Source organism: Colias eurytheme, chromosome 26, assembly GCF_061535395.1.
Source record: "Colias eurytheme isolate Ceu_HAF_F1 chromosome 26, ilColEury1 Martin Lab GWU primary, whole genome shotgun sequence".
NCBI classification, from domain to species: domain Eukaryota; kingdom Metazoa; phylum Arthropoda; class Insecta; order Lepidoptera; family Pieridae; genus Colias; species Colias eurytheme.
Genome location: NC_143005.1, coordinates 103,407 through 130,805, shown reverse-complemented (window position 1 = coordinate 130,805; position 27,399 = coordinate 103,407). Strand labels below are relative to the sequence as shown.

At 35.9% G+C, this 27,399-nt stretch overlaps 3 protein-coding genes across 7 annotated transcripts in view; 1 reads left to right on the top strand and 2 right to left on the bottom strand.

The window, feature by feature from the left end:
- Positions 1–27,399, top strand: part of rg (A kinase anchor protein rugose) — a 402,779-nt gene that overhangs the window by 322,210 nt on the left and 53,170 nt on the right. For all 4 annotated transcript variants that reach the window (XM_090116635.1, XM_090116634.1, XM_090116633.1 and 1 more), the window contains 2 exons: positions 23,965–24,082; positions 24,496–24,598. In XM_090116635.1, coding sequence (XP_089972761.1) covers positions 23,965–24,082; positions 24,496–24,598 — 221 coding nt within the window. The remainder of the gene's footprint in view (positions 1–23,964; positions 24,083–24,495; positions 24,599–27,399) is intronic.
- Positions 2,561–4,066, bottom strand: LOC149896974 (protein mab-21). Its single transcript, XM_090116904.1, has one exon. It carries the CDS (start codon positions 3,986–3,988, stop codon positions 2,891–2,893), a length of 1,098 nt encoding a protein of 365 aa, XP_089973030.1. The 5' UTR covers positions 3,989–4,066; the 3' UTR covers positions 2,561–2,890.
- LOC149896973 (trehalose transporter 1-like protein) overlaps positions 25,650–27,399 on the bottom strand; it is a 39,511-nt gene continuing 37,761 nt past the window's right edge. For both annotated transcript variants that reach the window (XM_090116639.1, XM_090116640.1), the window contains exon 5: positions 25,650–27,322. In XM_090116639.1, the coding sequence (XP_089972765.1) occupies positions 26,169–27,322 (1,154 nt within the window). In that variant the 3' untranslated portion in view covers positions 25,650–26,168. The remainder of the gene's footprint in view (positions 27,323–27,399) is intronic.

The window sequence follows — 27,399 nt, the reverse complement described above, 5'->3', positions numbered from 1 at the left end:
ATGATCATTATAAATAGTGATCACAAAAGCCAAGTTTTGAAACTGTACACCTCGAATAATGAGCTCGATTAAACCGGCATTCTTACGAGTGTTGCGGCTCGGAGACACCCACGGCCGCGGCTCTCCAGTCATCGATGACATTTAAGGTTCTTGCTCACTGTATTTTTATAAAATATATTTACATTTTACGTAAATACCAAGTGTGTTTGTTACTTGTGTGGGAGTACGACATTAAGGCGTTACCCGGCAATTTCGACTATGTTCAACCTCTATAAAGTCTGGTACAACATAAAGCACAATACCGAAAAAAATATATAAAATAGGATGGTCTTTGATCTTTAATTGCTCGCGAGGAATTTTTTCCAAAGTTAATAGATTTCTAGAAAAAAAATGTGCCGTGGTCATCGATTTTTCCGCAAATACTCTATAAACTTCGTAACCTGCTGACTTAGAGCTCTGAAAATTTTATGTTTAATAAATTATCAGTTACACAACAGTCCCTGACGAGGAAATTTTTTTTCACTCATTAGTATCTTTTTAAATACAAAATGCGAGGAAAAAAGAAGGTGCAGCGGGAGAGGTTTGAGATCCGTCAAGTATGGTCAAGGTTATTAGCGCATGTATAAGCCTTAACAGGAACAAAATAATGCTGATAATGTCGAATATAATTGTATCTATATTTTGAATGTTTTGTCTAAAAAGACGTAGAGTTAATTTTATGGCAGGTAGATACTACAGAAAATTATTTAAAAAACTTTTTAGTCGCTTGCAGGTATTAAATTATTCTTCTAGAAAAGCGACTAAATACCATATACTATGATGAAAAAACTAGCACTTCCAACCAAATAGTAAAGTTATTGCTTAGGTAATTGATTCAGATACTGACATATTTCGTAACTGTTGTAAATAAATCGGGTGAATTTCAATGTATCGTTGATTTTGCTCTTTAAAGATACATAGTATTTTTATTTAAAAAGCACTATATCTAAATTATTTTATCAAACCTACATTTATCGTAAAATTACCAAAATTGCTTCTTAATTATTGAGGAAAACTAACTAAAAGTCTTTCCATTATTTTTAACCTCTTCAAGTCAACTTATTTAACTAACAAAATATTATAATGTTGTGTCAGTGGGCACATAGCCTAAGGCCCGGGCCCGTCTCCGAGTAACCTGACACCGCACGTAGGACCCAGCTTAATGTTCACTTCACAGGCTGGTCTAGCCTAAGAATAACATTTGCCTCATTTATAATAAAAATTTATCGAGTGTAACGTTATATTTTAAAACTACGTAAATTAGAGGCTCTACATTATTAAGATATTTAGTTGTATTTTGAATAGAAGTGTTTTTATTCATGTTTTTTATAGATATCCTAATTGACAGGTTTTGTTAACTTATAATTTTTTATAATAGGTACGGGCATGCAGCGGTTCTACCTTGGTTCTACATTATGTTGAATTGTTGACAGTATTAGATATATGTATAATGGAATCTCAAGAATATACATAACAATTATGATGCGTAATTTGTATATCTTTTATTAGGTATGTGATCAATTAAATAAATATCGTGAGTTATAACTTATAATCACATTAGTCTATGACTGATATATTCTGCATATTCCTAGCTTTTCATAATATGAGTGTAGCCTCTTGCCTTGGCTGGCTCTTATTGATGGATGGATAAAAAAAATTAGCTCTCATAATAGCTAATAGTTTTAAGTATTTGTATTAAATCTTAAAAAAACACAGGTGTTACACATATTGAGAATTTTTATGAAGAATATATTGGTAACTAGCGGTCCGCCCCGGCTTCGCCCGTGGTACATAATATTTACGTTTTCTCTACATAAAAAACCATCCTCGTACTTCAAGGAATATAATAAAAAAAGAATTATCGAAATCGGTTCAGCCGTTCTCGAGTTATGCGCTTACCAACACATTTTGCGATTCATTTTTATATATAAAGATTATAAATAAACTATTAAATAATTATCTCTATCAAATGTTTGCGTGATTAGCAAGTTGATACTTTAAGAGTTATGACGATGAATAATTTTGATCTCAAGAGCTATTCCTTTTTTTCATACCAGTATTTAAGTTGAATACTTACTGATATAAAATAACTAGATGAATGTAGAGCAACATCTCTACATATTCTAATTATATTCAAATAGGTAATAAAATAATATAAGGTAACTTTCAAGAACATTACCTACATCCAAATAATAAAATAGTGGCCTAAAACATTACTCTGAGTCTTAAATATTATTTTAAAAGTGTTTATTTAGTCTAATTGTGTAGCTTAGTTTATCAATTTACTGATTGCTCAATTGAATATTTCTGACTGGCTTGTTATGTGTTACAGAAGCGGAAATTATTATGAGAAACATTTTATTATTTATATTTTCTAGGCTTAAGTTTTTGCCGTCAAGCGTTTTCATAAGATATTCGTCAAAATATGGTTTTATGCATAGAAGATAATTTTCTGTAGTCTATTATATTGGTCAATCAGATTGTTATAATGTAAAGGTTTAGTGCGAATTAAAAGAAGTCATTGCATTTTTTTAAAGATTTATTATAATATCCATTTAAAACCTACTTAAAAGATTTCAGTCAAATAAATACATGATTTTATTTAATTTTAAATTAAATATCACTAAAATTGTACAACAAGTAAGCTATTTACATTATATCACAAATAATATCGAGAACTCGTAAAGTATCAGTAGAGTCACTACTTACAGTCTCCTCCACGCAACCGGAGATGCACACACATCGCACGGGCACGGGGCCTACCGGAGCACATCCCTAGCTTAAATAAAATGACTCGAGCTATTCAGCTACGCACTATTCCACTCACACCGCGATACTAAACTACAGGCGCTCAAAGTTTCTCGAAGGCTCGCGAGTTGGTGAGCATCTCCCTCGTCAGCCGCCACACCTGCTTGGCAGCGTTCTCCATGGCAGTCGGTGACTTGCCCTTGAACAGGTCCACGTGCGGCAGGAAGTAGTGCGGGCAGCGCCGGCACTGCAGCGACGAGATCAGCTGCAGGAAGATCCCGTTGATGCGGTCCCCGATGGCCGCCTCGTCCCACTCGTGCTCGCGGGGGTGCTTCTCGCACTCGTACAGCAGGAGCGTTTTCATGTGGTAGCACGTCACCGGGTTGCCGGGCAAGTCCAAGTGCCTATCTCTGATCGTTTTAAGTATACTTAAACACTTTCTTCGACAACCTCCTTGAAGTAATCTGTTTTCAGCTTCAAAAAAACTCAACACCCACGCGTCTCCTTCCATTGCAGAATTTTTCCCTTGCAGCGTGAGGCATTCTTTTGACAGAAGATCGAATCCTTCCGTTTTCACTTCGGCGACTATATTGGGGTGCGGCCACGGTATCGTCGGTAGAGGCCAATGTGCCGCCGACCTGGGCCACAGGCCGGCGCATTTGAATGCTGGTGTTATTTGCACTATGTACCTTTCGCGGATTCTTAGTTTCACTTCAGTCGTTTCGGCGATCATTTTAACGCAATCACGGTAGGAGCACTTGTCACAAGCTTGCGCCACTAACGTTTGAAATCGGGATCGAATCTTCCTCGCCGATAAATATCCAGAGGCCGTGATGAATTCGACCCACAGGGACATGGAGCGCTTCCTGCCGTCGCTCAGCTTGAGCACGGCGCAGCCCGGCAGCGAGCCGTCGTCGACGAAGTTCAACACTCCCATTTGATTCAGGTAAATGATGATTTCGAATTCATGGGGTGACACGACTTCCAAGCCGTCGAACCGGCCGTTGTAGTCCGTGAGAGAGGATATGAACCTCGGCTCCTGCAGCTCGACCTCTTTGAGGACATCCTGCACGATGCGGCAGACTTCATGAATTGTTTTCGCAATTTGCGCCTTGCGGTTGGCGACGCGCTCGTTATAGTATTTGTTCATCTGGTAGACGAGCTTGGACTGGGCCGCCATCATCTCCGGGGGCACGAGCATGGTGCAGTTCACGCGGTTCGCATGGCACACCGGTGCACGCACGCGCACGGCACGCTCTCTCGTCTCGACTGAGCCGGCTCACCGCTGCGCGCTACGGCGTGATACGCCCATAGGGCTGCGTGCGGCAAATGAGAGGTGCGGCGCGGCGTCTCGCTCTCACGGGGGGCCCGCGCCGTGAGTGCGACGGAGGCGGGCATACGCCCCGGCCGGAGCCCGGTGTTCCGCCGCGTATTGATCCGGCGGCGGCTCCGCCCCGGCGAGGTAGGTATCGGAGTCGCGGTGTAATTACATGAGCGGTTCCGAGCCGCTCGTTAATTCGGTAGCCCAACGAGCTCCGCTCTATTGCTGCCTACATTTTTTCCGTCGGCGTTTTATCGGCCTCCTAATTACGGCCGTTAATTAAATGTGATGTAAGCACGAATGTCATAATTCGAAATGGGCGATAAATATCGTGTTGTGTTTCGTTAAACCACCAAATCTGTTTTATTTTATGCAGATGCTACAAAAATTATAATTAGTCTCAAACAAAAACAGTAGTAGGTAATCCATGTTAAATCAGAGCTATCATTATTCTTTGGAATAAATTACACAACTCTATTAAACGTGTTACATTCATGTAAAATGTTCATTAACATAGGTATAAATAAGATAAAAATATTAATTCAATATTGTGAAATAAATTCAAGTTTGAATTATTTAGTAAAATATGGTTAGGTACCTACTGAAAAACAAGGAAAGACATTTATGAAACGGTGTAGGTAGGTACCTACATACAACAATGTTTTTAGTGAGACAAAATAAAGCTTTTAGGTATAATAAGGTAATAAAACCAACTTCAAAATATAAAAATAGGTTTCAGAGGTTATAGAGGTAGGTCCGATTTTAGATTCTTACAAAGTGAAAATGTAGGCTCTACTTTTATTTGATAACTTTTAGAAGTTTTATTAGACCAATAGATGGTGCAATCTAAATTTATACCTACCTATAACTTTTAGAAAATTATAAATTCTGTAGTTAAAAATATTTCAATGACATTTTGCCTTCTACTTAAATAATAAATATGAACATAAGATGGCAGTGCTTGCTTTATTTTATTTTTTATACCTATTTGCCTAACTGACAGGATTGTCTCCGATACAGTTTTGTGGTAGCATGTATGTAGATACAAAATAGGTTTAGAGACAAACAAAAATATTATTGACAAGCAAAATAGTTATTAAATAATAAATATTCGCAATAAAACTTCATTGCTCAACTTTTTCCAATACTTTGCTCAAAAATAAACTTTATCAAAATACTATAATAAATAATAATATAAGAGAGATTATTAATTAAACCCAGCTCTTACGGTGCGTATCTGAAAGGCTAAAAGATCTCCAATAGGAACCTAACTGGTGTGGGCCGAGAGCCGATAGCGAGTTAGTCGTTAAGCTCTAGCAATTAATGTTTATAGGATATATGCGAGTCGGGATCTCGGAGAGCTGAGCTGGAGCCGCATGCCTATTTCAGGAGATATTGATGGTCGCGCGCGGCGTGATGGATGGCCCGACGCGGCTTGATTTACGCGACGTCTGCCCGATGCTCCTGCGGTCCTGGTACCGACGAGGACGCCCTATAAATATTTTTACTAATTTAAATTTACCAAATGATTGTATATTTTTAACTGACGTAAAATTCTTATACGTAAATATAACACGGACAGTGAGAGCTAAGATCGAGAGAAGTTTATTATTAATTTATTTCTTTATTTCTTCTTCTAATTTACTTCAACATTTTTATTGACGTATAAATTCTATATAGGTACCTACCTACTGGTCCATTGAAAAGTTACATTTGGGGTCGCATTTTTTAGAGGACGCAATTTTATTTTTTTGATGTGTAGGGGGGGTCAGTGTGAAGCTATCACCAAGTTTGTGGGGTCGCCACCCTTGTCCCACGGCCGCCATCTTGAAAATAGCGGTTGAAATGGTTTTTACGATATATCTCTTAAACTATTTATCTGATAATAAAACAATATTAACATTATTCGTTGCAAATTAAATTCTCTACAACTTAGGTTCAGTAACTTTTTGTCGTAGAACTATAAACAAAAAAGTTATAAGCGAAAATGTTCAGAAATTAGAGATGTTTATATTTTTCAATAAAACTTTTTTTTATAAGTTTACGAAGAAATTATATCAGACCATTTTTGTAGATTGTTTTTCGTAGAACAACTTTTATTTACAACATTTTTTCATTAAGTAAATAGCTAAGGTTTTACAGCCATCCGAAGTGAGTACTATTTTAAGTACTCTTTACTATACAGAATACGATATATTATGTGTACTAATAATAATTTGTAACCAGTAATTATTTTATTTTTGTTATAATAATATTTTTAATAATTAATTTTACAATATTATTAATAATTAATTATTGAATCTTTTCCCCACAACCCAGGAGGTAGAGTCTGGAAGTGCGTTTTTTTTACGTCGAAAAGCAGGGCTGAAATGTTCTGCAGTGTGCTTCCATTGTTGTGGAGTCTGGGAAAAGAGCCAATAGCCAATTTATTATGTATAGTTACTACTGAAAAATAGTACTCACTTCTGAGTGCTGTAAAACCTTAGCTATTGACGTAATGAAAAAATGTTGTATATAAAAGTTGTTCCTCGAAAAACAATCTACAAAAATAGTCTTATATCATTTCTTCGTAAAATGATAAAAAAAAGTTTTATTGAAAAATATAAATAGTTCTAATTTCTGAACATTTTCACTTATAACTTTTTTATTTATAGTTCTACGACAAAAAGTTACTGAATCAAAGTTGTAGAGAATTTAATTTGCAACAAATAATGAAACAATTGTTTTATTATCAGATAAATAGTTTAAGAGATATATCGTTAAAACCATTTCAACCGCTATTTTCAAGATGGCGGCCATGGGACAAGGGTGGCGACCCCACAAACTTGGTTTTAGCTTCACACTGACCCCCCCTACACATCAAAAAAATAAAATTGCGTCCTCTAAAAAACTCAAGGTCAGGCCTAAAAAATGTAACATTTCAATGGATCATACCTAAAAGGCAAAAAGTATGACTTAAAATATGTACCTATCGTAAAAAATCTCGTAATCCCAGTTTAATGTAGAGCTTATTGTGCTTCTATTTTACTATTAACTACATCTGTATAAAATAAATTATGACGTTAATTGGGCCATATCTGGCCCAAATTAATTAAGTAATTCGTCAAATACTTAATATTTAATTTTCTAAAATTTTATCCTTATAAGTAGTTGGTACGATCTTCTTTCTTAATTGTATTTCTGCAAAATCTTAAGTAGGTACCTACCTACAATTTAATTAAAGGACATACATTTGAATTTCAAAAATTGCTAGATATACATATATTAGTCTACGTCCATAGGTACTTTCTTATTCTACCTCGAATCATATTTCTTCCGAATATCCTCCTACATCAAAGGGGTTCCGCGAGTCCCTGATGTAAGGTAACAATATCGCAACGTTGTGTCCCATCCCCGGCCCTCAGCGCGGTGCGCAGAGCGCGTGCGTGCGCAAGATGGCGGCCGCTCGCCCCGCCCACTTCCGCCGGAAGTGCGCGCCCCTGCGAAGCCTCTCGCCTCCCAATAACAACACCGTAACGCTGTATCACATTAATTAATCACTTGTGCCTAATTAATGGATAAATAAATTATATATTCCCATTGTTCCTCTTTTTGTTTTAAAGAAAACTACGTTAATTATGTTGAATGCATTTGTATGACAACTTTAATACATTGAGCATTCATGTTGTGCTCAATGTATTGCTATTTTTATTATCATTTTATTAATTACAAAGTTATTTTAACATAGAGTCGCCACATAATGTTGAGATAAACAAATGATAATTAAAATACCTATGAAACAAATAAGTAATTCAAATATTAATTATTATTGTCGATATGCTTACTTTGACAGAGTAGGTACCTACCTACTTCCGATTTAAATGTCACTTTTAATAGCTGTTAGATATGTTAAACTTGAAATTATTATTTTTTAACAGCATCAAGTTTTCTTAACTCTGTACTACGTTTGCCTAATTCCATTATTCTACTTATTGAATCCTATTTATATGTATTTATTATTTTACAAAAAAAAGTGATTTTTTCACGGTGGAAATGATTTTTGAAAAGGTATTTTTCAATTTAATATATTCTCAACTATAACAATAATAAATAATAAATAATAAATATTACTTTAATAAATAGGGCCCGTTAGGATTCCTTTTAGCCAAAAGTTACGTTTGAATCTATCCATTTAAATTGAAAGTGTACGTCGCATGCCATTAGGATTAGCGCGACACACTGCAGCTGACAGAACTATTAAAATCTCGCACATTATAACATATGAGGGCCATCGCTGAATTTACGAGTCGGCAGAGCGAACACAACGTGCGACAATTATTATTACAAAACGACTGTTGGTACGTCTGTCACTCGACGTATCATCTAACAACTGAATGATCGAGACAAAAACGAGTTGAATTTTCATCGAGCGACGCCTGCACCGAGATGACGGAGCGTCGCAGAGCGGCCTCGTGGGCCCGCGCTGATATTTATGGTGTATTGAATTCGCTATCGTGTCGTATGAGAGATGCGGCCGGACGGACATCTGTCTTCCCCCACCGCCCGCGCGGCACTGCGCCGGCCCCCGCCCCGCGCCCGCCCCCGCCCCGCGCGGCCCCGCCCACCGCGGGAACGGTCCGGGACGCGACTCAACGCGTGCTCATCGCCTATTGCTAATTAAATTTGAACTTTATCACGGTGGAAATGATTTTTGAATTATTTGCAAACGTTGCACGTTCGTATACATTAGGGTTGCGCGACACGTATCCTTTTTTCAATAATGATTTTTTGTTGCAATGCAAAGATATTTCGGTGCAGCGTAGGTAATTGGATTCAGAACGCAGATCGGCCGGCGGTTACCAGAAACGAAAATATGTTTAAACTAAATTCTCCTTTATTATTTCTGTATAAGGGAGGGAGTTGCGTGCACGAAATGAGATTGCGATCGCTAAAAGTGGAAATGTACAATATAGTCGATGAAGACGTCCTGTCGAGTGTAATTATTATAAAGATAGCAGATAAAAGATAAGTTTCTTTGTTTCGTCTCGCTGAATGCGTTTGTATTTTTAGCGGCATTACTAAAACGATTGCGCGTATTTACAGTGCATATAATATTATGGTTGACGCATTCAGAAATTATGAACTTCTTATGATCTTCTTATTATAGCTAAGTTATAAATTTTATGAATCTTGGTGCCTTGGAATATGAAGTTTGTACCTGCTGTAGAATAAAATATTTTTAACATTACCAACATATTATTGTCTAACGTATAAAAGAAGGTTGTATTCTAGCAGCTTACCCACCTACCTACTTATGTTACTTTTCCTGATTTTTTTTCTAGTCATCAGTTTCATTTATCACAATACGTCTACTAACTATCTACTCATCATAAACTCACAACTATGCCATATCTAGTTACCATCCTGAACTTATTTCGTGAATTTTCTCCAATCTTGAAAAAAATAAATATTTGTAAACGATAAATGTTTTTTTCTGTCTTTAAATATAAATTAGATATTAAGTAAACCAGTAGCATGTGTAGTTGGTTCACGGAGGTAATGAGGTGTGGAGAGGGGCCTCTGATTAGATAATTCGGAACACGTGGCGCGGGCCACTGTGCGACGACCAATGTGGAATTTCGATTGTTTAGTTTTTAAGTTTATTAGTAAAACTAAATCGTTATTCTACTGCAATAGGTATCTAGTATCTACCTATATCTTTCGTATAAGGAAGATGAATTCTTACAATTTACTTAACATTAAAAAGAAATACAATTTGGTTTTGTAAGGGTACGTAATTGCTACACTTCGAAATAGATTTTAAACTTATTATCAGGAGATGATACAATAATTTATTGTAACTACCTACCTGATAATTTTTAGTGATAATTCCTTAAAAAAGTTGAAAATAATTTATGTAGAGCCAAGTCACGAATACCTATAACAGTGTGGTATCACAGCAGTGGTATTTAACTAAAACACCCATGGAAAGTTGCTCAGATACTGCAACTTAGGTACAAACTACACGAAGTGTAAGCCATATTACTATAAGTAGTAAATCTTATAAGATTTAAGATTCTACATCAGATTTGATATTCTTACTGAATAATTGGACAAATATCTTAACAGAATTCAGAATTAGTCGATAAACAATTGCAATTAAGTTGTTCAATAGTATGCCAACATAAGATCTGCACTCAACTATAATTTTCCATAATCAGTAGTTAAGGTAAAGCTTCGTGTTAAAAAGCTTTCAGTCCAAAGTTCCATGCATTTCAGCCTGCCTTGCTTTGGACATCGCTATTAAACTCAAGTCTCAAAGGTTCAAACTTAAACTCAAATATTTATTTAGGTATTCAAATAGACTTCTTCTAGAAGCACTTTTGAATCGTCATAACATTCGGATCAATTCAAAAGAGAGATCAATCGGAAAGTAACAGATATAATAATTATCTCTCGATCGTCAAGCTCCTAAATAATTTTCTTCTTTAAATCTTAAACGCAAGGGTACCCGGAGGAACTATAAAGTTGAGCATTACCATTAACCACAGATCACTAAATAGTTCCCATAAGTCAGAGTGCGCTTCCCGCGCTAATCCCGGGCAGATCCGGGCGTACATCTGCGGCTTACGCGCTGACATATTTTATCTCTGCACTAGCTCATTAATAATCTTGTGCTGTTTACGGATTAACACTCTTTTTGCTCGGATCTCGAACGTCAGTGATTTTGTTCATAATTGAACATCATATTTTCTCCGCTAATTGCTGCGTAGGTATATAACGATTCACTGGAGCTTTTATATTCGCAGAGCTTTCGTTCGCAACGTATTTATATTGTGAATATGAAATTAAATTGTGCTAGTTTTTATTTTATTTCCAGCTTGTCGAAGGAATAAATATGCATATTTATCCATTGAGATAATATTAATAGGAGACGACACCGCCTACATCACTTATGTTCCACTCAACATACGTCATGTGACGTAGGTATGTTGAGCGGTATTTTTTAATGGTTTTAAAGTGAAACGCATCAAACATGCCTTCGTGTGTGTTACGATATTGCACAAATAATACAAATAATACGGAAAAGTGCAAAGGAATAACTTTCATCGTTAAGTACCTAACTAGATAATAATTTTTAAAACTTAGTTAGAGCAAAAAAATGGCGCACAGATTTTGTTCGTGGTGTCTCCTCCATACGTAGTAATATTATCTCAATGTATTTATCATAATATAGATTGAAGAATATATAAACCTCTGCAGGTACTTACACAGACTTGTCGCTATATCTCTCTTTATAGTTATATGAACTTTAATCACTATCTATAAATTTATTTGTTATTTCATCAACAAAACAATTAATCTTTTAGACGACACATCTGTGATTCAATTTTTAAGCATAATATAAAAGTGTGAATGTGTTAACAAGTCATTCTATTCGTATGATCAAGTCCATTAATAAATCAATAACAAATGAGGCCGAGATCTATAACTGTAACTCAAAAATGGTCCCAAATCGAAATGATATAAATTATAAGAACTGTTGAAGTGAGGCGCAACGGGAAAAAAGCGTCGCCGGGAATAGCGACGCGACGACAGCCAATTTATTGGCCGACCGATCTGACTAGCACCACTGTTCCTTTTATTTTCATTTCATAAAAGAAAGATGTTTTATTTTCTTACTAGGTATGTTACTCGATTTCTCCTTCTATAGACCATACCTATGTCAAGTCGGCTTCAACCAAATTCTTTAACTCAGCTTCAACAGCCTGTAATCATGAAAATCACCTGTGCCTTTATTCTATATTGTTATTGAAAGGACTGGCAGATAAGATATTTAGGTACTTAATATATTAATTATTGTATTTGCCTTTAGCTCTATATAATACTACCCATATATTATTAAATACAATTAACTATCGAACCCCGTATCCCACAACGATGACAGGCGCTCACCACTGGGCCACGGGCGCGCTCTGACTGAGATGTATCGCCGTTTAATGAGAGCTTCCTGCGATTAGTTCGCTCCGCTTTCCTTTTGCTGAACCGTTTTAGATCACACTCTGTATGCGTGTATTTATTTATATTCCTTTTAGGATAATTTAATATACAAGCGGGCGAATAGATTTAGAGTTGGGTATCTTTTGAGCATTAACATTGTAATAAAGTATAAGTGTCTTGATGTTGAAGTCTATATAATACCTATTTGCATACCGTGAGTCTGTTAATATACCTACCAAGGTGGCAAAAATCGCATTAAATGACATTAATTTTGGTATAATTATAACGTAGACTGTTTGTAAATATAAATAAATAAGTTATAGGTACTAAATCGTTGGTGCAGTATAAAACAACAGTTGCAGTTTAATCAACTGCAATATTGTATTATGGTTTTAATACACTTATACGTTTTAAAAATACATACTATAACGCCCATATTATAGGTAATTTTATATTTTTTACTTTGGCTCTCTGCCCAATCAATTATGTATTCATTGGTATTAAGATATTAATTAAATTTCAACACGTTATCTTTGTCCGAAATCTCATCGCGAATGGTGCAGTATTTATGTAAATGTTAATATAAATAAAAAAAAAATAATTATAATTGCATTCCTCGAACAAAATGTGAAGTTATAGTCAGATGTCACGTGTATGATAATAAGTGAACTTTTAAATTAGTTTCGTTCGAAACCGATACATTTATCTATATCTTAAGTCTTCAATAATGTTATTATATTTAACTAAATACGTGATTAGTTTTTATTAATTGCTGATATTGAGTCCTTTTGACTTACTGCCTCTGGGTAACGATTAGTCAATTATTTAAATGTTTATCACGGTTAATGTTCATGTGACCGAACCATTTATTCGTGTGAAGATAATGTAAGATAGATAACTAATGCTAGAGTCTGGAATACGGCTAATGAATGCGCGCTCATGTCCGTTTATCGGGCGAGCCGGTCCCGCGGTGCGCGCGAACAAACACGCGCTCTGTATTAGCACGTGATAAGGCACGTCGCTCTTATATTGTTTGTGATTTCTTTTGGTTGTTCAGCTTAATAATATGAATTATGTTTGTTAATAATAGGAAGATACCCTCTTCTTCATTTGAGTCAATTGCAACTTGTATATTGTAGAGTCACGGCAATAATATAGATTATAGAGTAAAAGGAATATTATATTCTGCAAGTCAAACATATATTATTAATCATCTGTTTGTAAATTCAATTATAAAAGTAGTTCTCTGGCAATGTGTACAAAAGTTCATATACATACAATGACCTGTTTCAAATATCATGTGTTGGTCAAACCCTCTTGTATAATGCGTTTGTAGAGATCATGTAAAATTCAACGTAACTGCATTTCATTGTTCAAAAAAATGTATCGTGAGAATTAGCAATAACTGTTATCAATAACACTAATATCAATTAAGTGGCACGAACGTTCACACCGAGGTGAGGGTGCACTCATATAGCAGGCACTTAGCGCTAATGCTCCGCGGTCACGCCACTCCGCGCCGAGATCACTGCGAACACAGATTGTGTGAAACTGACACGTGCGAGATGCGAGCCATGCGTGCCCAATTTGTTATTCATAAATCATGCCTCCCATCACTCATTAGATAGCCGGGAGCTATTGCTAGGGACGAATTAAGTGAATGTGGTACAAAATTAAAACAATTTATACCTTTATGTTATATTCCATTATGTAAAAACTGTTTTATAATATGGTTGTCCTCACAAAATAAATATTAGTTCATAATATTATTGTAGGCACAATGTTAGCCGTCTAGTTAACATACGCCGGAGACGACAGCTTCGCACATAAATCAACGAGATTAGTTCGCCACAAGATTCATCTGATTAGCGATGCAAGCGGTACCAGGCCTCCAGGAATCACACGCAGTATTTCACAAATTCATGCGAACGTCTACACGCACGGAATAAACAAACGGACGCGCCATGCGTAGGTTCGCGAGCGACACCTGTTAAGCGAGCTCGTGTATTATTCGATCATTTAACAAAAAGACATTAAGCTGCACTCTATAAAAAGCTGTATTTGTCGTTGCGTAAGTATCAAAATGAGGTGTGAAATTTATCTTCTATATCTGGCAGTAAGATTGGATCGTGGTACCAGGCACGCAGCTCAGTCGAGGCGGTCGATGGTTATCGCGACTATAAATAAGGTCCGCCACAGTGACAAGTACCCCCATTAGGGACGACCGGCAAAAACTTGCGACCTCCTCGTACGGTCTGCATATCCGGTGACTGAACTTTGATGCGAATTGTAAACCATTTAAAGTATGCTTTTGTTATTTTATAAAAATAACTCTATAACAATCTTCTCTGGATGTACATAGTTTTTTTAGTACATTCGCTATCGTTTAGAAATTAGATTAAACAACAGTTGCTGAAAAAGTTGATTATTTTGTCAAAATTAAACATAAGAAGCTTTTCTCTACATTTGTCCAATAATTATAACTCTACCAAATTCGTTAACTGCAGTTTTTTTGCATTATATTTATACAAGGAATTTTCCTATATACCTATTACAGTTAATGAATTATTGAAACACTTTCCGACCAAAACACCACTTACAAAATAATTCACGGCTAAGCTAGAATTCTCGAGAGTTAATATAAATGTGAGTTTTATATCTAATCTATGAAAAGTAAGCATTTATATGTGCGCCAGGAAATGTTAGCGTGTCACCGCGGGAACATCTTGATAGCTGTTAATGCGCTGGCGACACCCGAGCAGCTCGCTTACGACGAAAATCTGATTAGTGATTACATACCAGCATAGGTATTTTTACGATCATCTGATTATTATCACCAGTAAGATCATTTTCTCTACCGGTCTATGTCTATGTATATATAATATATTGGTCCGGGAGCCAGCAGCAGATTTTATGACCAAGTTCCTCTCAAGCGGTAATTAGTAAAATGCATCAAAGTATAGTATTATGAAGCCTCGTGAACGTCAGCTGGAGCTCGGTTGGGGGGAAGAGCGGTTGTAGCCTCCCGTATCAGCTGACGGTTTTTCCACCAAGATACAGCCAGCTGACATATATATTTATCCACAGTTACATATAAGCTATCATCAGGTAAATTTTTGTTTGAGAGGAAATAACGGAAAATAAATTTTTCTTTAAATTTAACTTTCATGTTCGAGACACCAGCTGACGTATAATACACCATGTTGTAACTAGCTGACTATTTTTTTTCGTTGAGATATTGGGTTAGCTACAATTTGACAAATTTTTAGCTGAGAGGAAATGAATGAATGAATGTATTTTTTTTCTTATGTGCGTGGGAGGCACCCCCCCAACCGAGCGCCAGCTGACGTTCACGAGGCTTTATAATACTATACTCTCATGCGTCTGACGAATTATCTCTTGAGAGGAAATAGTTAACCAAATTTGCACCTGGCTCCCTAACCAATATTTTGGTAGAGCGTTGCTTTCCAACGTAAACCATTGGTATTGTCAAGATTGAAACTTGTCATTTCACAAATTGAAAGTTAAAATTTATAACGTTCAGTTAACTTTGTATGAAGCAGCGAAACTATTAAGGCCATTTATGGTCCGTTTGCGTTTTTGCTGAACGCGATTAATAATGTAAATGCATTTTCTTTCTGTTAACCAATCGATTGTGGCCATATTGAGCGGTAGCGGGCAATGTATTTATTAGTTTAGTCGCGAACCGAGATCGCGCGATATGCAAAACGATGAGAAATTTTCTATTATTTGCGTTCGTTTAATGGACAATAAATTATTCATTTATTGATTTAGTTGTCTTATCGCTAAATATCTAGCCATCCGACGCGGTCGGAATGCTAAACTGGCTGAGAGCCGTTTGCAGTGCTACAGGTTTATGTTTAGTGTGAATAAAGAATGTGCCCGTAATGCCTGAAATAAAAAATTAAAGCTTTAAAAGCGTCAAGTAAATAAAAATGAATAATGATTTAACTTTTTCGCTCAGAAATGCATTATAAGGTAAATAGTAAAAACATTAAATAAGCAGTTAAATTCATGTTAGTGAACTTAGCAGATCATTTTTAGCAGATCAAAAAAAAAATGTGAGTTCTTATCGCGTGCAGTTGAGTTCTACAGTTCCTGATACTTTTTAGAAATAGTTCTGGCGTTTTTACCTTAAAAAACGACATTTGAAAAAATGATTTGCTGCCAAATTCCACAATCGCACTGCACGACACAAGCTCAAGTACCATCCGCACCATCTGGATGAGTGGCTATCAACAACTGTGCGTTTTTCACGGCATTTTCTGCCCCGAACAACAAAATTGTGGAACAGCTTGCCTTCTTCGGTGTTTCCATCTACCTACGACATGGATGCCTTCAAAAAAAGAGCCTACGCGTCCCTCAAAGGCCGGCAAAACAATCGCAAGGTTACCTAACGTTGCAATTGCTATGGGCGGCGGTGATCACCTTCATCAGTACACCGCCTGCTCCTTTGTCGGATTTAGTATAAAAAAAAAGATCATTTTTAGCAGATCAAAAAAAAAATGTGAGTTCTTATCGCGTGCAGTTGAGTTCTACAGTTCCTGATACTTTTTAGAAATAGTTCTGGCGTTTTTACCTTAACAAACGACATTTGAAAAAACCCGACCTGGACCCGGCTTAACGTGATGCTAAGACGTAATGCTACGACGTGATGCTATGACGTGATGCTACGACGTGATGCTACGGCGTGATGCTACGCTGTGATGCTACGGCGTAATGCTACGGCATGTGTTACGGCGTGATGCTACGCTGTGATGCTACGGCGTAATGCTACGGCATGTGTTACGGCGTGATGCTACGGCGTGATGCTACGGTGTGATGCTACGGTGTGATGCTACGGCATGATGCTACGGCATGATGCTACGGCGTGATGCTACGGCATGATGCTACGGCATGATGCTACGGCATGATGCTACGGCATGATGCTACGGCATGAAGCTACGGAATGATGCTACGGCATGATACTACGGCGTGATGCTACGGCGTGATGCTACGGCATGATGCTACGGCATGGTGCTACGGCGTGATGAAATATGACATAAATAAATTTTCTAGTGTTTCATTTTACGCGAGTATTTCTAAAAAGTATCAGGAACTGTAGAACTCAACTGCACGCGATAAGAACTCACATTTTTTTTTATCTGCTAAAAATGATCTGCTACGGGAAGTTGGCAGATTATTTTTTCAAATGTCGTTTTTTAAGGTAAAAACGCCAGAACTATTTCTAAAAAGTATCAGGAACTGTAGAACTCAACTGCACGCGATAAGAACTCACATTTTTTTTGATCTGCTAAAAATGATCTGCTACGGGAAGTTGGCAGATCATTCTTTCAAATGTCGTTTTTTAAGGTAAAAACGCCAGAACTATTTCTAAAAAGTATCAGGAACTGTAGAACTCAACTGCACGCGATAAGAACTCACATTTTTTTTGATCTGCTAAAAATGATCTGCTACGGGAAGTTGGCAGATCATTCTTTCAAATGTCGTTTTTTAAGGTAAAAACGCCAGAACTATTTCTAAAAAGTATCAGGAACTGTAGAACTCAACTGCACGCGATAAGAACTCACATTTTTTTTGATCTGCTAAAAATGATCTGCTACGGGAAGTTGGCAGATTATTTTTTCAAATGTCGTTTTTTAAGGTAAAAACGCCAGAACTATTTCTAAAAAGTATCAGGAACTGTAGAACTCAAATGCACGCGATAAGAACTCACATTTTCTTTTTGATCTGCTAAAAATGATCTGCTAAGTTCACTAACATGTTAAATTCCTTATATTTCCATTGCTCTCTGTTTAATGTTATGCAGTGACCGATCGGTCAACATAGCGAAGAGCTTATTTTTACCTCTAACCTCATGTAAAATGCAAGCGCTATTGTCGCATCTAATAAAGTAGTTAACGAGTTATCAATGTGTCAGCGGGCTGGCAGCTGCATTGGATCACGTCGATAGATTGATCGACAAGTGGCGCCGTAAACTGCAACTGTTGCACTCAGTCGCGAAGTGCACGAACCCATGTATCTTGTGTCTAGAGCAGGCGTGGGAGACTCTGCTGCCGTGTCTCCTCGGGGACCGTGTCTTCCGTTCATAAGTTCGTTTAGAGATTTCAATAAAAACGTGTTTACTATTCTATGGGGAATGCAAAATGTCTTAAAAAATTGGCAGTAAAAGCAAAAATTGTTCGTGAGAATATTTTTTTTCGGTTCCGTTTCATGCTAATTCTAATTATTCAACTTTTCAATTATTATTTTTAATTCTAATAACGCTAACTCCTCGCTTTGTTTATTTCTATCAAAAATAGTGTAAAATTATTCCTCATTAAGGCTGCAGTCTAGCAAAATTGCGTTTTCAACAAGTTATTTGACAATTTTTTCCCGGCTAATGAAATGATAAACTGAATTTTTTTTTCTTGTTTATCAATTAGTGTTATATACGCAATGCGCGTGAATTTTTTCACATTTGTAAAGTTACTTTATGTTACCTTAATCAGGCCTTCAAGATAAGTCTCTTTCCCCCAAAGACATTTCGAGCTAAGTTTGTGCACTCACTACGTTGCAACCGATTACAATTTACACAATCTGATCAGCACATTATTATCCTTATATAGTCGTTATTAAAAACTGCTGAATACAATTGCCGAAAAACTTATGATTTTCCTAATTAGAACGTTATAAATTCATTAAATTTCCCATTTTTTGCCTTACAAAATCTATTGATAAATACTGCTAAAAGTTATTGTTTCCATTAATTTATTCGAGTTGGTTGAAGACCAATGAGTATTAATCCTTTAAAAATTTTTTTTTTTGAATTTTGATAATTCTTTAAATATTAAAAAAATATTTAAAATAATTAGGAAAAATCATAGCGAATTTCTTTAGTCGCGCTCCTTGGGCCGGAGCGTTCTGACGTGTGCTCTACGCTCGATTTTCCTTCATACCGAAGTGAAAGTTGCTCTACTTCATTAAATTTAATATTTTTGTTAATTGATTATTTTTATCTTAGTTTTGTGCAAATATTCGTATTTTTAAACATTTGATTTCGATATGGAAAATAAACGAAAAAAATATGCGTGTAACTATGTACTTACTAGAAAAAAAATTATCTTCGAACATAAAGTTAATGAAACCAAATACATTACAAAGGTGATTGGCAACAATTTCTTTATTTTACGGGGTTTCAGTAAAGGGATGAATGTTTCTTTTAAACTAAAGTAAGCTCATAAATTTTCTTATAATATATATTTTTTTTTGAAGTTCCAAAAATGTTTATTTTTCGTTTGAGAAATACGAAATATATTTAATTATATTGAGAACTTGAACTTGGGACATACGGGGAAAATGATTTGTTTACTCCAAAATTCCAAATATGTCGAGGTGTTTTTTTTTTTCTTCTAGCCATTTTAAACGTAGCGGCATGTTGTTTGATTATTAATTTTGTAACTTAAATACAGGATGTTGGTTTTATATTTTGATCTTACAGACGCGCTGACAAATTTAGTCCACCATTTCTAGTTTAGTCCACCAACTCTAAGTACCAATATTAAAACGAATGGATTATCATCACATCATAAAAACTCAGATGTAATGGAAGATCGCAATAACATAGAAAATTCAATGGGTGTTGAACTAAACAAACACAAGTAACAAGTAAAAAGAGCAACTATGGAGTTTCTTGCCGATTCTTCTCCGTAGATACTGCTTTCCGAATCGGTGGTAAATGTTAAAAATATGTACCTAATGACGTTTCAAAAGTGCTTCTAGAAGAAGTCTAATTGAATAAATAAATGTTTGAGTTTGAGTTTTGAGTTTAACAGAGACGCGAAGAATAAAAAAAGAGGACGAAAACGATAATTCGTTGATGCTTTCCCTTTTCGACGTATTGTTAGGGTACATCACCAATCTGCAAAAAACAAAACTGATGATTCCCAATTGCTGATTAAAAATGAAAAACAAGTAATCGACAACAGTGGTGAAAATTTGCTGATCACAATGAAACATCCTTCAGTGGTAGCAGATTTACTCATTTAAAATGTATCGGTGAACAGCGTAAAGGAGAGGAGGACAGGAAAACATTATGAATGTGGATGGTGGATTGTATACAGGGTGTAATCGATAAGTATGTGCAGGCGATTATGACGTTATTATTGCAGGTATCAAAAAACTTAAAACTGATATCGAAATTACTTTACCTAATGAGCAAAATGACAATAATAACTTTTTAAAAGTATAACGAGAAAAATTTACTTTATACACTCCCATATCAAGAAGGGAAAATGGGACTAGTAGAAGTTAAATGTCTAATTCCGGCAAAAGAGATGAATGCGGAAGATGCGGTTAAAAATAAAAAATTTAATATTTGAAATACAATGCAAAAAAATAACACTTTTGTCATAGATAAGAATCATGACTATTTTTTCCAAATTCAGGGACAACTAAACGTTGCAGAAGCAGAAGTCTGCTTATTTGCTGTTTGGACTGGAGTGAATCATTCGTTAAAAATAGAATATATAAGTTTAGGCAAAAAAAATAAAATGATGGACCATTATCAAGATTTTACATAAATTGCCTACTGTCAGAATTGATTGATTCGAGACTTCAGCATTCCATGCCCATCAAGGACCCATCCTATGTCATTCAAGCGATTGAAAAAAGAAAAGAAAAATCCAGTGCAACCGATAAAGCATCAGAATGCTAGCAAAATATTTATTAGGTTTATCCATATAAATATATATATTATACTACATAATATAATAAATCCGTAGAAGGGTCAATTCTGTACTTTGAAAATATGTATTTAAAAAATAAATAGCAGTGTTACTAGATCGATACCAAACACAAATATGTGATTAAAAAAATTTTTGTCTGTCTGTCTGTCTGTATGTGAAGGCATCACGTGAAAACTAATGGTTCGATTTCAATGAAACTTGGTATAATTATACCTTATTATCCTGGGCATAAAATGGAATACTTTTTATCCTGGAAAAATACGAAGAAAAAAAATAAATCTTAATTTTTCAGTTTTATCCATAGACGTTGTTCTGTAGAACCGCGAACACACGTTGCGTTACCCGCAGTGGATTCAGCGATGTAACCTGTAGCGCCAAAAGTCGGATTTGGCTTGAACCGTTTGCGGCACACGCGGGCCGCACGACACCACGCCTCCTCGACTCCTATATAAGGACGGCGTTCCGCGCGATGCATATATGTAATTTATGAATTTTGATGCGAGCGGACGTGTTAACATTACATTTTTTTTTATTATACATACAAAATTTGTTTAAATCCGTTTTATTAGTTAAACTGAACAACTTTCACTAAGAAACTTAGGTCGAAAAAAATGTATAGAGTTATGCATTTGAAGATATCAATAGAACGTATTCGCAAATTTTGTGTACTGATAAAAAAAAATCACCTGGTGTAATTTTCACGAAAATTGTTTCAAATTGTCATGTCTGGTACTAATTACGAATATTAAATTATGCATACGAATGATTTAATTTTTAAAAATTAAGTGGAGCAACTTTCCCATAGTACATTTAATTTTGTATTATTTACATATAGGATGACAGGATGCATTTGTTTGCACTACTAGACCAAGCCCTTAAGTAAACTGAATGTAAATTGATGATAATTCTTTTAATTTTAAATAGCTTTATTATGACAACGTCGCACACGTTTATCACATTCCACGTCTAAGCTAGTTTATTCTACTACCACCGCCCTACCGCCGCTACCGACCCTATCGCTACCGACACACAACGCTCCATAAAAGAGTTTTGACAAATAACTTGGTAATTGGAAGAGACTCACCCGTTGTGGGATATAATGGAAAACATAGTAAAGTAATGTTATTGCATTCTTTCAATAACTTGTTCAATTTAGATGTAGTTTTTGTTGCGAAAAAATGTTGTAGCCTTCTAATTTGATTTTTTTATAACATAACTTCTAATACTAGGCATGATTCATGTGTGGACAACATTTTTGCACGCCTCATAAGCGAAGCGTTGAGGTGGGTACTACTGTCACTTCGCGCAAAACATCTGATTTTTCAAACTTAAAATGTCTTTAATGTATCATACATTGCACTTGTAAGATAATACATACACACACATATTAAGAAAAAACACTATTTTTAACGTTCATGATATTTTTGATGTCATTTTTGTTATTTAAACTAGTTAAAAAACAGTTTAAAAAAGTTCTGTCTTGGACGTCCGTGTGTCTGTATGTGCGGATCCTTTTTCTTGTTAACACGATAGCGACCGAAATACTTTACTAATCGAGTCTTTTTTTTTCTCTTACGCTTGAGTATGCTCAGGAATAGAACCCTTTCATTTTTCAGGGTCTGATTCGATGTGGTTTAATTGTTATTAAATAAACAAAAATAATAATTAATAAATATTTATTAAATAAAAATTATGAGGCGTGCACTTTTGGATTTTCCAAATTATTTTAATTTATTGTTTATGCACAGCACAGCACTAGCGTAATAAATACAACTAAATAAACATTTGGAGAAATATGACAATAAAATACAGAAAAAATATTTAATAAGCATATTAATTATAGTGAAAATCCATAATTCCAGTTTTATTATTTTTGTTTCATCAGGTTTAAAATGGTTAATATCGTTACCCTGGTCCACAATATCTGAAATCTCAACAGTTCGCTAATCAATCTCGCCTAGAATCCCTCTCGAGGGTCGCGCGGCCCTGCGCAGCCCTAATGTGGGAACATTACATGTGACGCTCGTGTAGTTGTTGTTATTAGACCAGACAATACCACCCTCGAAGTATTTGCTCTACTAATTACACTTGCTTTCTATTTATTGTGCTGTTGTGTATAATAATTGGTAACTGAATACCTGCATTCAATATTGCCAAGTTTACGTAATCGAGTTATATTTTGGATTCTTTTAAATCTAGTTAATTAGCATCGCATTTTATAGTGACACCTGTATTAGGAATCAAGAAAGAAATAAGAGAAAATGCTTTTACTGTCTTATAATAAAGAACACAAATGCCACGCAATCCAGCAATGCGAAAAAAACATAATCGAATTTTAATTAGGGATCGTTAAACTCTTTCAGTCTCAAGGTACAACCATATTCATTACGCAGCAGCAATATTGCGTAGATCGCGTCTGAACTACACATAAGTAAAAATAGACTAAGCTATTTTTCGTCACCTTTTCGTTTATATGTTTAATGGAAGCTACGTCATCTCAATCTGCTTTCCACCTTATATCGACAGTACTGAACTTATTTCGATCACGCTGAAATCGGTCGCCCATAAAGCAGGCGTGACTGCGGACGCCGCTCTTCGTCCCGAAGCCCATTAACACGCACTATATCTCCATTATAATTATGTCGCGCTCCGAAATATTCATTTATAGAACGCGTTTCAGTTTAAAAGAACATTCATTTTTACACTCATAAATTTTAATTTACAGCGTTATTAAGTTATAAATATAGGTACACTATGATACAGTCGAACGCTCTATTTAAAAATATTAAAACATCTCTACTCTCTAGCGTGTTATGATTAACGGGCATGGTTTCTGAATTAAGTGTTTTACGTTAAGAATATCTTAAAATATGCTTAAATGCTACTTAAATATTTTCTTGGATGTGATATTATAATCTTTTTATATCTTATCTATATCTATTAATTATAATCTTTCTCAATCAATTTTTAATTCAGAAATCGGCCTTTAATGTTTAATAGTAGTCTCATATAGTTTTGCAGTAGGTATTCGTAAAAACTGCTTCGCAATTATTGTAATAATAATTATCGTCAAAGGTTTTAATAAATGTTATCTTTATTGAATTTTAAGCCATATTGTTTGTATTGCAGGTGTTAAAGTACTGCGAGCACCTGCACGGCAAATGGTACTTCAGCGAGATCCGCGCGATCTTCTCGCGCCGCTACCTGCTGCAGAACACCGCCATCGAGATGTTCCTCGCCAGCAGAAGTGAGCTCACTTTTATGTTATTGTACCTTTTAGAATAACTGGTCAGCTTTATCACCTGGAACAGCATCTGACTATAGTCGTAACTCGTAGTACCTATAGCCGTAATATGTATCAAAAACAATATGTATAATTTAAGTTATGTTATTATGCACAATGTCTTGTCTGTCTACTACTATGACGACGTGTAAGCACCATGAATATGAGCATTTTGTTTTATTTATTTTTAATTAATTTAACTGCCTACTGTGGAAGTTTATTAAAAAAGAAACCGCCAAGACGTGTACAATGTAGTTGATGGATATATTTTTGCACTTTGTATTTGAGACCTAAAAAAATCTTGATAACAGATAAAATTTAAAAAATGGACAATTAAAATGCATAGATTTTCTAAATATGTTGTTCAACATTTCCAGCGTCGATATTCTTCGCGTTCCCGGACCAGGCGACGGTGAAGAAGGTGATCAAAGCCTTGCCGCGCGTCGGCGTCGGCATCAAGTACGGCATCCCGCAGACCAGGTCAGACCACTGCTTATTCTTTCTTTAATATCAAATTTTTTTTGTATAAGATATAGGTATGTCGAGGTACAATAGAACTCATTAGTAGTCACGAATAAGACAATAAAATAACTAATCCATCGATCTTATTACCTTTTTGTTAAGCTGAACAGATTTTGATTATTATTAAAAAAAAAATATTTTTATCAAAAATTAAAAAAAAAATGCGCAAATTTTAATCTTCGCGCGTCAGACCGTTAGCAGGCGGACAAAACCAAGAAAATTCATCATGAATCATAATATGAATGAATAAATAAATTATTATCGCCATCTTGCGGTGGATCTGTGAACTAAAAGAGTTGGAGCCTGTCGCTCGCGAGGTCAGCCCACGTGTATCGATAGACCTTATAATAAAGCTTTTTATTGTTTCCGCCAGATGGCGCTCAACGATGTTGTTGTATTCAAACTCAAATCTAAATATGTATTTACTAGACTAGACATTAGTCAAGGTTTTCTTCAGAAGCGCTTTTGAATCGTGAAAATAAATAATTTATTATTTACCACCGGTTTGGAGAGCGATTTCTACAAAGAAGTCCCGGCAAGAAACTAGGTTGTTGATCTTTTGTATGCATTATTTTTAACTGCATATTGTATATACACGTGTAATATGCATTAAATGAATATTACTATTAATAGTAATAATTATTCTTGTAAAAAAATAATCGATGAGGAATTTAAAAAAAAATTATATGATGACTGAAATATACGAAATAATACATACTATTATGAAGGTTCGAATTTGAATGGAGAGAGAATGTAAGAAAAACACTAATCATATTAATAACAATTAAAATGTTTCCTCTATTGTATGAGAATGTAGAGTCAATTGAGTCCTAGTTATCGGTCATTAACATTTATATAACAATGCAAAGCATTGTACTATAGGTACAATTCTACGTTTAATACATAGTCTTGTAAGCAAATACTTGCAATAAACAATTAATTACCTTTCCGTCCACTTCAAAGGAATTTGAATAGACAATGGGTGTAGAATAAAACATAGTTGTTTAAAACAAATTTGTATTTAATTCACACGTTATTCATAGTATTTGTAATGGTCATCACAGAAGTTACTTTATTAACATAAATTATTTTGTAAGTAAATATTTAACCTAACGCGCTTTATTACACTAACAGTCGCTCGACACAGCCAACTCTCACCCTGCTCTAACATTTGTACAAAATATAAAAATATATTAAATTACACATTAAAAAACGTACCTATAGTGCTACAATTGACGTCACCTTGTAAATCGATTATCACATTGGAATGTTGCACCTCAACTAATAACAACAATGCATTCATAACTATATAATACTGATAATTATTTAATAGAATTAAGTCTAAATAGTAACTAATATACTATCATCACATGCGCCAGTCGGTAACAAAATGATTATTTGCATTCAAATATAAAATATTTAAGAACGATTCGTGCCCTCGCATTCATGCTATAAATTAACAAGTGTTCCACGCAAGGGCGAAATATTGAAATCCTACAATTGTTCATCAATATAAATACATTACAATCTACTCGCGATGCTCCACAGTCTTATCGTTATCGCTTTGTACCCATTGGTTCCTAAACAACTCACTCTTCTTGTCCAAACACACGGCAGCGCCCGCGCTGTGCCGCCTCTGCACGGGCTTGCCCTCAAAGTTCGCTTTCTTATCTACACCTACTTCTGGATCGACATCCTTTTTATCTTCTTCAAATTGCTTCATAATTTCCGCTAAAGTCTTTCCTTTAGTTTCTGGTAGGAAAAACAAACAATAAGCGGCGCCTAACAGCGCGCAGATTCCGAATAAATACAGTGTTCCATTGCTCGTTAAGTAGTACTCCATTTGTGGATACGTTTTAATATTGAAGAATATAAGCATGTAGGCACAGCACGATGTCGCCCCAGACATCAGCCCGCGGATATCCTGAGGATAGAGCTCCCCGGACATTATCCACGGCAGTTGCAGGAATCCGACCATACTGAATGATACGTGAAGTAGAATGCACGCCAATTTAAATAAAGGTGGGCCGTCGAAACTGTCGCAGATCGCCGCACCCAACATCGTCACTCCGAGTAACAGTCCTGACGTTGCGGCTAAAGTCTTCCGTCTAAAACTATTGATGAGGCACGCTCCGACCGCGCCCATGAACACGCGCACGCCACCCACTATCACCGAGGCTGTGAATTCGTTCACACTCGTCCCGACTGACTTGAAGAAATCCACGGCGTAGTACAGTATTACATAGATACCGGATAGCTCTTGAAATAGGAAGAAAATTATCAATAATGCGAACGGCTTGAGCACGTTTCGCCGCTTGAACAGGCCGAGTTTCTGTCTCGTCGTCATGGTTTCATCTTTTCTATCTTTGGCAAACTCCATGAGCTCCTGCTGCGCGGCGTTGTTGTTTTGTCGAAGCCAGAACATAGCCGAGTAGGCTTCTTTCATTTGGCCCTTCGAGGCGAGCCAGAGCGGTGATTCGGGCACGAAGTACATGAGGAAGGGCGTCAGAAGCGACACGCCGGCGCAGATGGCGGCGACCTTGCGCCAGTGGATGAAGGAGCCCAACGAGTAAACGATGAAAATGCCCGTGGAGACCAGCCCCGGCCCCAGAGCGCTCAGCACGCCGCGCTTCTCGGGCGTCGTGATCTCTGCTACATAGATGTATGACGCGGTCGACATGCCTGCAAATAATAATTGAAAAATTAAAAATATGAATATAAACAATACTATTAAAAAGCTTAAGTTTTATGTAATTGCA

Bases quoted from the DNA above. Each gene is read 5' to 3' on its own strand.
- LOC149896974 (XM_090116904.1), bottom strand. From the start codon at position 3,988: ATGCTCGTGCCCCCGGAGATGATGGCGGCCCAGTCCAAGCTCGTCTAC.